At 43.2% G+C, this 13819-nt stretch overlaps 1 protein-coding gene across 2 annotated transcripts in view; it reads left to right on the top strand.

Moving 5' to 3' along the window:
* The window catches only part of CNTNAP5 (contactin associated protein family member 5), a 420028-nt gene that overhangs the window by 237958 nt on the left and 168251 nt on the right, over nucleotides 1-13819 (top strand). For both annotated transcript variants that reach the window (XR_012641395.1, XM_074967062.1), the window contains exon 10: nucleotides 401-572. Coding sequence is in view for 1 of the 2 variants with exons in the window: in XM_074967062.1 (XP_074823163.1) it covers nucleotides 401-572 (172 nt within the window). In the remaining variant the exon portion in view is untranslated. The remainder of the gene's footprint in view (nucleotides 1-400; nucleotides 573-13819) is intronic.

Below are 13819 nucleotides of genomic sequence, written 5' to 3'. Positions count from 1 at the left end.
GACACGCTGGTCTCTGCTCTCTTTTCCTTCCCAGCTGGCCATCGGATTTCATCCACACGCCTAGCCCTGACAGAATCTGACCCGTAACAACTGTAAAATTTTGCACGGCATTTGCTCTGGGAGGAGTTAACTATTGACTGTAGCGTTTAAAGAAGACAAAGGGCATTTCACTGTGCTCAGCATGTCGGAAGCCCTTGCGCCTGGTTTCCTTGGCTGGCTGCTCTCCTTCTGTATTACCATAGGATTTATAACACACAAGCTTGTAGAGGGCAAGGAAAGAAAACAGTAGGAATAATTAGATCCCAAGGTCTTCAATCAGGAAGTCCCAACAGAAATAAATGCTCATTTTAACCCTATTCTTCATTCTTTTTCTTTCCCTTCCTTCCCTTTTGTCCCACAGGGTGCCCTGACAATTTCACCGATTCCCAATGTTTAAATCCCATTACTGCTTTTCAAGGCTGCATGAGGCTCATCTTTATTGATAACCAGCCCAAGGACCTCATTTTAGTTCAGCAAGGTTCCCTGGGGAATTTTAGTGATTTACACATTGATCTGTGTGACATCAAAGACAGGTAATTATTGTCTCTTCTCTCCTTGTATTTGTTTGGTTTTTTTTTCATCCAAGCAGTTTATAAGTGCAGGTTGCTTTAAGTGAAAATTCTAATCCTCCAACATTACAGATATTAGGCATAATAGAGCTGCTAATAGAAAATATAACTGCAAAAATAGGGGGACTGCAGGGGAAATAGCTTAAATTACAGGAGGCTCTCTTAGCATTGGCTCAGAGGAAATAGAGTATGCAAATTCAATCAAGCTACAGATTTGTGAAGGGATTAAATTTTATGCATAAACAACATTTGATTGCTTTGAAGTTTAAAAGGAATGGGAGAGAGAAGGAGAAATTTATTTGATTCATCAAAACATGTCATCTCCTTAATGTACTCACTGTTTTGTTTAAATAGATCATTTACAATTTTCTTGTTAGACTGTACAACATACCACATTTATAACAGCAGTCTGGCACATCGCACTGGCATATTACAAAGTCAATAAGACTAAAAAATGATCAAGTGTCCGTATCTTCCAAGGACAGACCTGAGCCAAAATCCTGCTCAACTCGGGATCTGTATCCAAGGCTGAGGGAGGTGTGTGGGGGGGGAGTCTCTGCTTTAATATAAGGAAAAATACAACGAAGTAGTTTTTCATGGGTTTTACAATTTTTCTTTTCCGTGTAAATGTTTTGAATGTGTGCATCACTCTGAAGTAATTATATGAACATAGTATATATTAAAATTATTCATACTATAGTCTCAAATTTTATTTTGTGAATCTAAACCTTCTTCTGGAAACTTAAATTGGAAGAGATTAGAATATCAAGGTTCTTGTTATGTCCTTCGGGAACTTTAGGAAACAGTAAGAAAGCTCTAGAACCATCTTGAAGCCTTGAGGTGAAAGAGGATTTATGGTGTCATCAATCGTCTGAGGTGGGGCTGGTGCAGGGGTGGGCAAATGTTTTGGCCCGAGGGCCACATCTGGGTTGCGAAATGGATGGAGGGCTGGGTAGGGAAGGCTCTGTCTCCCCAAACAGCCTGGCCCTGACCCCTATCTGCCCCCTCCCACTTCCCGCCTCCTCCCGGGACCCCCGCCCCATCCAACCCCCCCCCGCTCCCTGTTCCCTGACTGCCCCGACCCCTATCCACACCCCCCTAGAACCCCCGACCCATCCAACCCCCCCTGTTTCCCTGTCCCCTGACCGCCCCCTGTCCCCTGACTGCCCCCCAGAACCTCCTGCCCCTTATCCAACCCCCGCCCCCCCCGGCTCCCCGCCCCCTTACCATTCCACTCAGAGCGGCAGACGCTCGCAGCCATGCCGCCCGTGCTGCCTGGTAGGAGCAACAGGCCAGAGCGCTGGTGGCGCAGTGAGCTGAGGCTGCGGGGGCGCGGGTACAGCAGGGGAGGGGCCAGAGACTAGCCTCCCCGGCCGGGAGCTCAAGGGCCGGGCAGGACAGACCTGTGGGCTGAATGTGGCCTGCGGGCTGTAGTGTGCCCACCTCTGGGCTAGTGGGTGGAATCAACTGCCATTGAATATCGAAGAGATTGGACTGGGTGGAGACGTGAGGATTGGTTTTCTGGAATCTAGAAACTTCTGGAAGGTGGGCAGTTCATCTCATAATCTGGTTCCTTATAAAACTGACTAGACCCTCTGTCTTCAATTCCATAAGTGGTAGTTTCTTATTGGAAATGTCATAAATATTAAAACTGCTGATCAAAACTGCTACTATGTTGCTCGTGTTTAAGGGCTACCAAATGTCAATGTATGAATTTAGCAGACTCAATATACTGGATAAGATTGACTGGATTGGTACGAAATAAGTAGTTGAAATGAAATTAAATGAAATGAAATGAAATAATAAAAAGAGATAATGCTTTGTTGAGTGTTGTTAAATAGCAAGATAGAAATGATTTGTGGCCTTCTTAGAAAATCAGAATCATCTGATTCAAGACCAAATATACCATTTAATACTTTTGTCTATTAAAGTGGAAGAGGAGAACACTGATGTATTTGATGGGCCTACTGTGCAGCTGTTCCAATGCCATTGTTATGATTGTTACACAATCACAATAAGCCTGTACTAATCCAGCAGTTTCTGTTCATCTTCAGAGGCCAAAGATCAATCTGTGATCACGCCATAATAGAGGAAAGGCAAAACCATGAACTTGATGATAAAGTTTTCAACCTTTATTGAATGCTAGTGTTGCCTTCAATGTAGCACCCACTCAGCAACTCAAAAGAAAAAAATGAAGTGCAGACAGGTTCTCAGCTTGTGGCTCCACTCTAGTTGCAGGCCTGGCTTGACATAAGTAACTTAGTAACTCATTTCTCAGTGGGCCTAATTGAGAAAGTCAATGGAAGGTTAAGTTGTAAATAGGGGCTTGACAAACAGTATGCTGGAGGCAGGATGTCTGTGCTAGCTAAGATGAGCAGCAACAGCTTGATGTTGGGGACCATGGACAAGATAAACGTGGAATGTAAAGATCAGGTTCCACGTGAACAGCACATGGACAAAACATGCTGTACAGGGATTGGTTCCCGCAAAGTAACCAAGGCAATCAAAAATATGTGATTTAATGTATAGCTAATGTACTGTGTCAATGTCTATAAAGGAAGAGGTGGTCTGTGTAACTTTGGATATGTGGAACGCCTTATACCCATCCCCTACACTTAAGTCTGATCAACTCAACGTAGCTTTGCTGTTTACCAAATAAAGGAACCTGTGTGATGAAATCCATAGACAAGGCTCCTGTGTTTCATCAAGGAGTATCAGATGTGGAACAGTATGAAGGGATTTAAGACGCTAACTCAAAGAGTTCCTTCTACACAAGCATTCAGGTCTTGAGCAGTCCAGGCAAACAACGCATGTTACAACAAAGCTTAAACTTGTTCTTCATAATAATTTTAAAATGCAATACTAGCTGTCTATTTAATTTTAAAAACAGCAAAAAATATCCACCTCCCTTTCCATTTCTTATAAGGAGTCTTGAAGTTTAAATTTCCTCAGTGTGATAGGTATACTTGCTTTGGTCTGCTTAGCTCTTGGAAATCCAGGGGCTCCTGGCTGCTGGCCTGTCTGCCATTAGGGAATTTTTCCCCAAGAACCCCCTGTAACATTTTGCGAAACCCCAGGGGTTCACAAACCCCAGTTTGGGAACCACTGCTCTAAATGAAGAAACAGAGGAACGATTAAAGGAAGAACTAAAAGAATCACAGTTGACGTTAGTTCATGTTTGTTGGTCAAACACAAGAAATGGCCCACTTCTAACCACCAGCATCAATACAGGGCAAATGATGGTATCTGTAAGCAAAACCGCGGAGTAGTGTTTCCAAGTCACTGAAAGAAAAGGGTGAGAAGGAGTACTTTGCCATTTGCTTAGACAATAAAAATAACGTAACCGCTAGTGTGCTGGCTGAGCCTGTATTTGTGACACCGCCATAGACAGTCCGGAAAGGCCGTTGCTCCTCCCAGACAGGAAAGACACCTGACTCAGGAAGTAACCCTGAGATGAAGTTCAGGGTGGTGCCTGCATCGTCATTCCAGAGACTCTGCTTGCTTGTGCTAACCCACCAGGAGGAAGATTGTGAGGTCATGCAACAGTAAAGTAAAAAGCGTGAGAAATTCTCAGGTGCAGCCTTTCTGCACTTCTGATCCATGGGTGTTCAGCACACTATTTAAACCTCGTTGAGAAATAAAGACCATCTTCAAAAAAAATTAGTCCTCAAGTACATTGTGGAAGTTCAGAAATTCTTCTGGAGACACCATCAGCCCATGGCCGGCTGTCTGACTGATAAAAGAGCATGGATGATTCAGCTTCTCAGTATAGAGGAGTTCCCAGGATAAGTCTCTCTCTCTCTCTCCATGTGCATCAAACTCTCCCGTCATTGTGTTAACATTTGTGCTGAGCCTAGAGAGGATTTGGATCAGAACATAGCACACACTTTACACAACAGGGGGCACTCCAGAGAGACGCTACATTTACAAAAGCAATGGGCAGAAAGTTATAAAAGGATTTGACAGATTGCAGGAGGATGGCAGCGCTGTTGCAGCCTCATTTGAAATCTGGGTTGATCTAATTAAGAGCAGAGAATTGGAAACACACTAGGACAAGACTGAAAAATGATTCAGAGAAGCTATTACTTTGCCAGCATGATTGTTCCCAAATCCAAAGGCCATAGACTGAGCCCAGAGCAGGGAGAAGAAGTTTAAATGCAGATAATGAAACACAATGCTGCATCCTTTGCATATCCTCTAGCATTGAAGAGTCAGATCTCCAAAATCTGCCACAGTTCACTGTACAGAATTTTGGCTGGAAAGCTATGGAAGGTGGTAGGACTGAGTTCAGAATTTTGTGAATCTTGAAAAGACCTACACTCCTGTCCAACCAGCACAGCATTGTCCGAGTGTTTTTTAAGCACATTCAGGCTGGTTTTGGCTGAAACTTTGCTTCTTCAGCAAATTCCAAATTAAGCTGGTAAAAGTGTATTGATATATAAGGGCAGATACAAGAGTTTTAGGCCCAACTAGTTGTTAGTCTGGTGACTTGATTACTGTGCTCTTATGTTTTCCTTTAAAAAAAATTCAAGTTTTAGTGACTTGTATTTTGTGTTTCCTTTTTAAATCTTTATGGTGATTTTAGGGGATGGTGGTGGAGGGGGGTTGAGGATGTTTTCAAGGCAGGAGAAAATCACAATTGTGTCTATATCCAAATTTCTTATCAGTCCTATCTCTCTAATGAACTAAGCCAAAAACCTGAACCTCAACAACCCTAAACTTCAGGGAAGATTGTATCTGGAACCAGATCTGAATTGTAAATCCTCCCATCTAGAATCAGGGAATAAGGTGTGTATTAAAATTCTGTAATAGCATTTTCCCTCCAAAATGGGATCTCCCTGTTCTTAATTACAAGATTTATTGCAGCACACACTGCAATGCACGTATTTGTGTAATTGTAAAGTGGGAATTATGTAACTTAATTAACATGTAAATGGGTCATTTGTCTTCGTTATCTAGGCAACAACCTCTTCTGGAAAGCAATTTATTTCTTACAAACTTGTAAACTGGCGTCGTTCATTCCCAGATTCTGAAAATAGGAATCCTGCAACACAGTAAAGGCTCCTAGAAGGAGTTTACTGGGAAAACTCTAGGAGCTGGCTAGCAAGGAATAATACCTCATAATCAGCATTTCTGGTTCTGTTTTCTGAAGAGCATTAGATTACGCTAGCTCTGGCTTTTTTAGTGCTTTCTGAATTCATTGGGCCACATCCTCACCTAGTGTAAATTGACATGGGTCCATTTATTTCAGTGGAGTTATGCTGATTTATACTATCTCAGCATCTAGCCTATACTACCTTATTACCGCATAGATGAGGGGGATCACATGTGCAGAGTGTTTTTGCTGCATGCAGGCTCAAGAAAACTCTCAGGTGTGCCCTCTGTCTTCTTGCATAGGTTTACTGCTGCCTCTTGTGCAGAAGCTACATGTGACTAGGGGCATGTAATATTAGGGATATACTGTGAATGTCCCTTATGCTGGTGCCTTGGGTGGTGGAGAGAAGCAAAGGGCTTTGCTCCAGCACCATAAGCTCCTGTCATAATCACTGTCCCAATCCTCATGACAGCACAGAGGTGGCTTCCTCCATGTTCCCCCAGAGGTGCACACAATCCCAAAGTATGCAGGGAGGAGGTGAGGAGGACAATGGAGGAGCAGAAAACACTAATTCAACTCATTCCCCCTTTGCTCTGGGTGTATTCTAAAGTGCTGTCTTGGGGAGGAGAAGCAGAATCTCCTTTAGCTCAACTGGTAGAGGCCTGTGTTTTTGGAGGCAAGGTTCTGGGTTCTAGCCCCAACACTGCATTTGAACTATTTAGCTGTTTCTTTAGCACATGGATCTGTTACAACTGTCGAGCTTCAGTGAGTTCATTTTAGCATATATGTATCTATGGTATCCATCTGGCCTCTGTTACCATAGTATCTAGCATCTTACAACCTTTAATGTAATTGTTCTTGCAACTCCCTTGAAGGCAAATAGTAGGACCATATCCTGCTTGGATGCAGCAGTCTGTGATACGTTTTCAAGGTTTGTGTAGGTTTGTACAATTATAGGCTTCTTTGTTATGTCCCCTTTGAAATTTCTGCTTGGTTAGGAAAATGTGTGCCCAGCAGGGGATGGTTGTCTCCTTTTACAGAGATTAAATGAGTGAGAAAACAGATTTTCTCGGAACATGCATTTATGGCCAGCTTCCCCTCTCTGCTGTACAGTGTGGGAGGCAGGGTGAGAAGGTGTGGAGGGAACATAAAAGCAACATAAGGGAGAAATGGTGACTAAATTTTATGCCTGTCCCTAAGTCTCTGAAGCCCCAAGATGTTATCGCTACACACCATGAAGGACAAAGAAGAGGTTCTTTTGAGTTCTTAGTTGCCTGTATGTACAAAAGTGCATAGGGGAAATAGATGGCTATGTTTTAGGCTTCCCCTCCAGGAGGATCTGTGGCTTGTTGTTATGGCTATGCGATCTGAAGTATCAGTGCGAGTAATGTTACCCTGCAGGAGAGGAAGGAGAAGGGGCCAAGCGTGTGTTAAAAATCTTTCAGAAAGCCGCTGAGAATTGTGCTGTATCTGACCCCTACGGGAACGCTCATTTGAAAAGTGCAGCTCTCAGACACTGCTGGGAGATGTCATGGCCACCAGGCATGGGCCGGCCGGCCAGCCAGCCCGAACTGCTGCTCATGATTTCATGCTTGTTACCTTGAGTCCTCGCCAATGGCTCTGTCTTGGTGGGCATCTGGGTAAAAGTCAGAACTGCACTTTTATTTCAATTATTCTTCAACCAATTTGCCACTTTCCTAACTTGACTCTGAACCATGAATTCCCCATTTCTACAAATGCAATAAATCTGTGCTTATCCCGCAGCGTCCTCAATTTAAAATGCTAAAGGATGAAGTGCAAATCCAGTCAGATGTGGTCATCGGGTCCTGCTGTGGCCTGGGTATCTCCTTGGTTGGTCATTTAGAGGCTGTGTGGAATGATCATAGCCAGCAAGCCCCCTGGGCTCTATTCTGGTCACTGAGGCGCTGTAATCTTAGGCACATTACAAGTCTGGTCTGCAAAATGCATGTGACACTTCCCTGATAGGAGTATTGGGAGACTCCATTCATTGATGTTTGTAAAGAGCCTTGAGACACAGTGAGAAAGTGCTATAGAAGGTATCTAGCTCAGTGGTTTGAGCATTGGCCTGCTAAACCGAGGATTGTGAGTTCAATCCTTGAGGGGGCCATTTAGGGATCTGGGGCAAAAATTGGGGATTGGTCCTGCTTTGAGCAGGGGGTTGGACTAGATGACCTCCTGAGGTCCCTTCCAGCCCTGATATTCTATGGTTCTAAAGTACAGGGGGCTGGTCTGGATGACCTCTGAAGGCCCCTATCAGCCCTACATTTATAGGATTCTATAAGTGCACAACGTTGGTCCAGATTCTCCTCTCACTCATACCAGTGTAAATGAGTAATAACACCATTTATTTTCCAAGAGTGGTGTAACTTGTTTTGTAACCTTAGATAATGCTCTGTGCCTTCATTTCACCATTTGCACAATGAGGACTGTAATATTTCTGCATATCATAAAATGCGTTGTGATGATCATTGTAGGAAAGGCACAATGTAAGTGCTAATTATTGTTTATGTACGGTCTACTTTCCTCCACACGGGGCTGTGGAGAGAAGGCGTACAGGTGTGCATAGATTCAAATACTGTCCTCTTTCTCTCTAGTGGGAAATGAAGGCTGAGGCAAATTCCAGCAACTGCTTATTAAACTTTATAAAATGGCTAGAAAAATAAATATGCAGAGACTGAGAACTTGGCCATGTCGTTGATTAGCTTTAGGATTTCCAACTTGGCGATTGGCTGACAGTATCAGTGAATGGGACTAGAAACGCTAGCTGTAAGCCTAAGGCAGAACTGGTTGTCTGCCGTGGCTGGCACCAGGTGCAGAGAATAGGTGCTGGATCATGGACACATACAAGATGTTGCTGCTGAAGTGCTGCCATGGATGCTAGAAAAATGGACAACTAAAATCCACAAACCTTGGCTGGTTGAATCTGGTCTGGAAAGGCTGCAGAATTCCAGCCTTTCACCATATGGCCCAGATGCTCTGTTTGGTCTTAGGAAGCTCCTGTCGGCTTGTATAGCAGGTGGGATGCTCAGAATAGAGAAGTGAGCACTGCAGGGCTGCCTGCAGCTCAGACTCATCTCAGGCACTTTCTGTGTCTCCCATTTGATGGACTGGGACCCAGAGAGCTAACGCTTATTTGGGGAATATATTCAGGGGGGCAAACCCCTGCCTCCCTGGGTGTGCAGGGGAGGGCACGGAGGGAGGTAAGATCTGGGGATTGCTGCATGGCTCCTCTTTTCCTGTTCTCCCACTCCAGCAAGCGGCCTGGAGATGCCATCCATTGGAGTAGCCTGTGGTGAACAGTTCTGTGGCCACTACATGAGGAGGGTGGTAGTGGGGCTTTGATTCCTTTGCCTTGTCGCCTCTCATAGGTGCCCAGAAGACTGGCTGCTCCAGACAGGCTCTGGGCAGAGTTTGTGCCCCATAACCAGTCATGATACAATGATCATACATTTATCAATCAGCCTGAGGCCTCTGCAAACACTTTCTCCTACCGCACCATTCTGCCTCGTTTGAGATCCGAGGGGATGCTTGAGTTGACTACTAGCGGAGTGTTCTCCATCAGGGCCCCTCCTTGGAATTATCCCCTCCCTGCCATGGCCCTGGTGGGAAGTAGCTCACACCAGAGGACCTTCCGGAGCCTGTCTGTGTGAGCAGGCATTGACAGAGGACTAGGGCTGGTGAGGGGGGTAGGCAAGTGCAGTGGGTGGGGATTTTGAACCCCTTCTGTTCGGCGAGTAGGTGAGACATGGCAGGGTTGGGGAAGGGGGAGAAATGCTGCTGCTTTTGATCATTTATGTTTTGTAACACTTACGTTCTTGGGTTTCTAAATGTAGATTAAGGGCTCACTGGGGTGGAGTTCTGTAAAGATCAAGACTGAAAGGAATGAATGGATAGACCATTTTAATTCGATTACTTCTCTTCCTAATGTTGTGTCCTTCATGATGCTGCTTTGACATGAATTGTCCTCTGCATGTTTAAATATGATTGGCACTTCCCCTTGCTAAGTCAAGTGTTGATAGTGCCTGTCAAGGGCCCCACAGTGATCTCCAGTTCTTTAAAACAACAACAACAAAAAATGGATGTAGATCAAAGTCACCTTGGCAGAAGGTGGAGCTTCTTGCAGGACATCCCAGGAGTTCCAGGTCCCTGAGCCTTGTGACCAGGAATGCAAACTCGGCTCTGCATGCCTCGCTATCCGCTCTATTGATCCTGACATTTCTAACAAGCCCATCGCCGTGGTATCAGTGCTTCAGTATCCCATCCTGCCTGGCAGTCAGATGGAAACTCACACATAGTCATTCTTATTAAATCAAGATTCAGCTGCATATTCCGAGTCTCCTAATAAGTACAAATGGTGTTTGGTATAAATAGCACTCAGCATGAAGGGATTGAAGTTAACATCTTAACTCATTGGAGATGACCGTATAGAGCTGATTCATGGGCCTGCTTCCCTCTGCTACTCAGAAGTTATGCAGTATTAATAAGTGCAAGTCAATTGTGTACTTATTTTCCCTACCCCTTTCACATGCTGTTTATTCTCTCGCTATATGAAAAGCCTCCAAAGCATCTTCTAAAGAAGTCTGCTTAATGTGATATTTTCCTTGCTGAATGGAGTTGACCTTTCAAATTCAGCTTTTTTTCCTCATCATCGTCCTAGATCTGCTAAACACGGTTTGCTCTTTTTTTAAAAAAAAAAAATTAGTTCCTGACTCCTCTTCTCCCTTTCTCCCCCCACCTTATGGTATTGAACAGCAGAAAAAGGACCTTGGGGAAATTAGATGCTATTGCAGGTAAAAGGGGTTGGGATAAATCCACTGAAAGCACAACCCTCTGTATACACTTGCCAGGTTTTCTCTTGAAGATTTAGTTTATGGCCTACAGCAGATTCCAAACTTCATATGATTTATTTTTTTTAAGCTGGCCACAAAAACAAGAGAATATTGTAGCTAATTATGCCCAATATGTTTCAGCTTTATTTGCTTTATAGTGAATTAAAATTCCTGGCTGGGACTGAAGAAGCAAATATTTGATATTGCATTTGCCCCCAAATAAATAACCTGCAGTATGTTGTAGATGGAATCTGCGAAGGAATCCTTTCTCATATCCATTCTAATTCGAGGTAGTGTTCCTATTTTCAGTGTTTAATATCTTTTCCCCTGAGGCCTCAGTTGCTCACTTCCATTTCGTGCACTGGATTATTTTGTTTCTGAAAAAAAAAATCCTTTTATATGTTTCTTATTTTTCATTGCTTGTTTGGCAATTAATTGGGCTCTCATTAGAAATACACTCCTATAATTGGGTGCACTCCGGGCCAGCCATAATTGCAAGGAGGTGTAGCCAGAAATGTTTATCCTGCTTCCACACACTCCTGATCAATGCAGAATCTGCATGTGACCATTGTACTCTTATCTCTGTTATGAATTCAGCCAGACCCATAGAATTGAACACCCTCTAGGATCTGCCCCTAGAATCTGCCCCATTCTTTGAGGCAGTACAGTCTAGTAGCGAGGGTACTGGATTCAGAATCAGGAAATCAGGGTGCTATTCCCCCCCTCCGTTGGATGACCTGTGAGTTCCTCTCCCACCCTTTCTTTGTTGCCTGTTTAGACTGTAAGCTCCTCAGGGCTGGGGCCCTCTGTTTGTACAGCACCTAGCACACATTTGATTCTGATTTTTTTGTGTGTATGAAATACTTTACTAAATATTTTTGGGTGTTTGGATATTTTTTAAACCTACCTTTTTTTGGTTACATTCCCTCCCTTTCTCCATATTTCTGTTTTTCTGCTGAAAAGGAGAGTCGGCGGGAATGGCGAGAGAGGGTGAGAAAAAATCCCCAACTTGCAGTGTTTTCAGTGTTGGGGAGTTTGGCAAGGTGGAAGGATCCAGGGGAAATGTGCAAAAATTTTGAAAGGGAGATTGTTTTCCCATTAAACTTTCTTCTTTTCTTTTAAAGCCAGTATTCAATAAAAGAAAAAACTAACCCTCTTCTAATAAATAAGAACAATTTAGACTTGACATGAATCAGAACTATTTGAGACACTTCACTTTTGGGTGTAGCTCTCCTAGACAAGCCTGTTTGCCCTTATATGGCAGCAGGACTGGAGGAGAAGAAAATTAGCAATTACCATTTAGTCTCCCTGAGCCTGGAAATTAGAGCCCAGCTTTTGTTTGGGACCGTGCCATTCAGAAGGACAGCCCTAAATCTGCTCCTTATCTACTATAATATTGAAAACCCGCTTGCTTAATGCAGTTAGTGACAGGGCTTGTCTGTCTGATAACTCACAGGCTGACTGACAAGGAAGCATAGCAAACCCCAGTAGTGGCACTGCCAGCTGTTTCACTGTTCCTTCTGTGATAATTATCCAGCAAGAATATGTTTATTTGTGAAGAGCAGGGCCATTGTGAAATTAGGCTATCACGGGGGAACAAGCACACAATGGGCCGACTCTGTGAATGGACTAGGGGAGAAGTTGCCTAGAGTATCAATGGACAAATGGCAATGTTTTGATATCTTATAGCTTTTGCCAGGGTCCTGCCCCTACCTCTTGGACACTGTCTAGGAGGGGAGATAAAAATATATTTTTAAAGTTCGATTTAAAATTATGCCAACCTATGTTCAGTCCTAAACTTACTATCATCCATTCAAATAATTGAAATGGATTAAAAATATATTCAAACAGTACAGGTTTGCTGCCAAAGTTTTAAAGAAAGTCAAGCCACTGAACCAGTGGAAGTCACTGGCTGACCACCTGCAGTCAGGTTCTAAACTAACTTTTGACAGTAGTAGCCTCTTCTGCAGGTACGGCGAGAATATTTGCTTCACTTTCATTCGGCCAGTTCGGTTCAATGACTGGGCCATTCAAAGTTGAGAGATCATTTGGGAGTTGAAAAAGCAGGAAAGCTTATTTTTCCTCATTCCAAGCAATGACTAAAAACAGGGTGTGGCAGGATGAAATCTACTAGGTTTCGAATCCTGAAGGACATGGTGAACAGAAACAATCAGTTCAGTTCACTAACTACATATGTCAGGGTTCCCTCCCCACTCTGAACTCTATAGTACAGATGTGGGGACCCGCATGAAAGACGCCCTAAGCTTATTTCTACCAACCTAGGGTAAAACTTCCCCAAGGCACAAACTTTTTGCCCTTGGAGGGTACCTTGCCACCACCAAGTGATTTAACAAAGAATTAGGGAAAGGACCACTTGGAGTTCCTATTCCCCCAAAATACCCCCCCTCCCCGTCTTACACCTCCTTTCCTGGGGAGGCTTGAGAATAAACAAGATGAGCACAGACTATCTGTGGGTGTTTAGGACCCTAAACACCCAATCAGATTCTTAAAAAACAGAACTTTATTAGAAGAACAAAACAAAGGTAAAAGAACAACTCTGCAAGATTAGAATGGAAGATAATCTCACAGGCAGACAGATTCAAAACATAGAGATCCCTCTAGGCAAAACCTTAAGACACAAAAGACACAAAAACAGGGATACACATTCCCTCCAGCACAGCGAATTCCATAAGCCAAAAACAAAAGGAAATTTAATGCATTTTCTAGCTAGATTACTTACTAACTCTATAGGAGTTGGATTGCTTGCTTTCTTGATCTGTCCACGGCAGAGGCATCACACAGACAGACAGACAAAGCCTCCCCCTCCCCTTAGATTTGAAAGTATCTTGTCCCCCTTATTGGTTCATTTGGTCAGGTGCCAGCCAGGTTACTGTAGTCTCTTAACCCCTTACAGGTAAGAGGATTTTATAGTACTGTATCAGAGCTGCTTAACCCCTTCCCTTTATATTTATGACAACATATAATACTTCATTTGTTTAATTAATCAGTTAGCTTTCAATGCAAAACATGTTTTGGTAGACTTACTCTTTTTGTTTCCAGTACATTTTAGATAGTTTTAGTTAACTAATAGAAAAAAATTTAAAATGCTGATTTTGTGCATTTTTAATTGAACTCCAATTTCCATCCAAATTCAGCATAATGCAAAACTCAAGTAAAAAGTAAATCACCTACTAAATTAGAAATGCATCAGTCATCATTTTCTAACATAAAAAAGTATAAAGAATCTGAATACATTTGTTAAACTG

Source organism: Natator depressus, chromosome 11, assembly GCF_965152275.1.
Source record: "Natator depressus isolate rNatDep1 chromosome 11, rNatDep2.hap1, whole genome shotgun sequence".
Lineage (NCBI taxonomy): Eukaryota > Metazoa > Chordata > Testudines > Cheloniidae > Natator > Natator depressus.
Note: the sequence above shows the minus strand (reverse complement) of the source record. Positions and strands in the feature narration are given on the sequence as shown.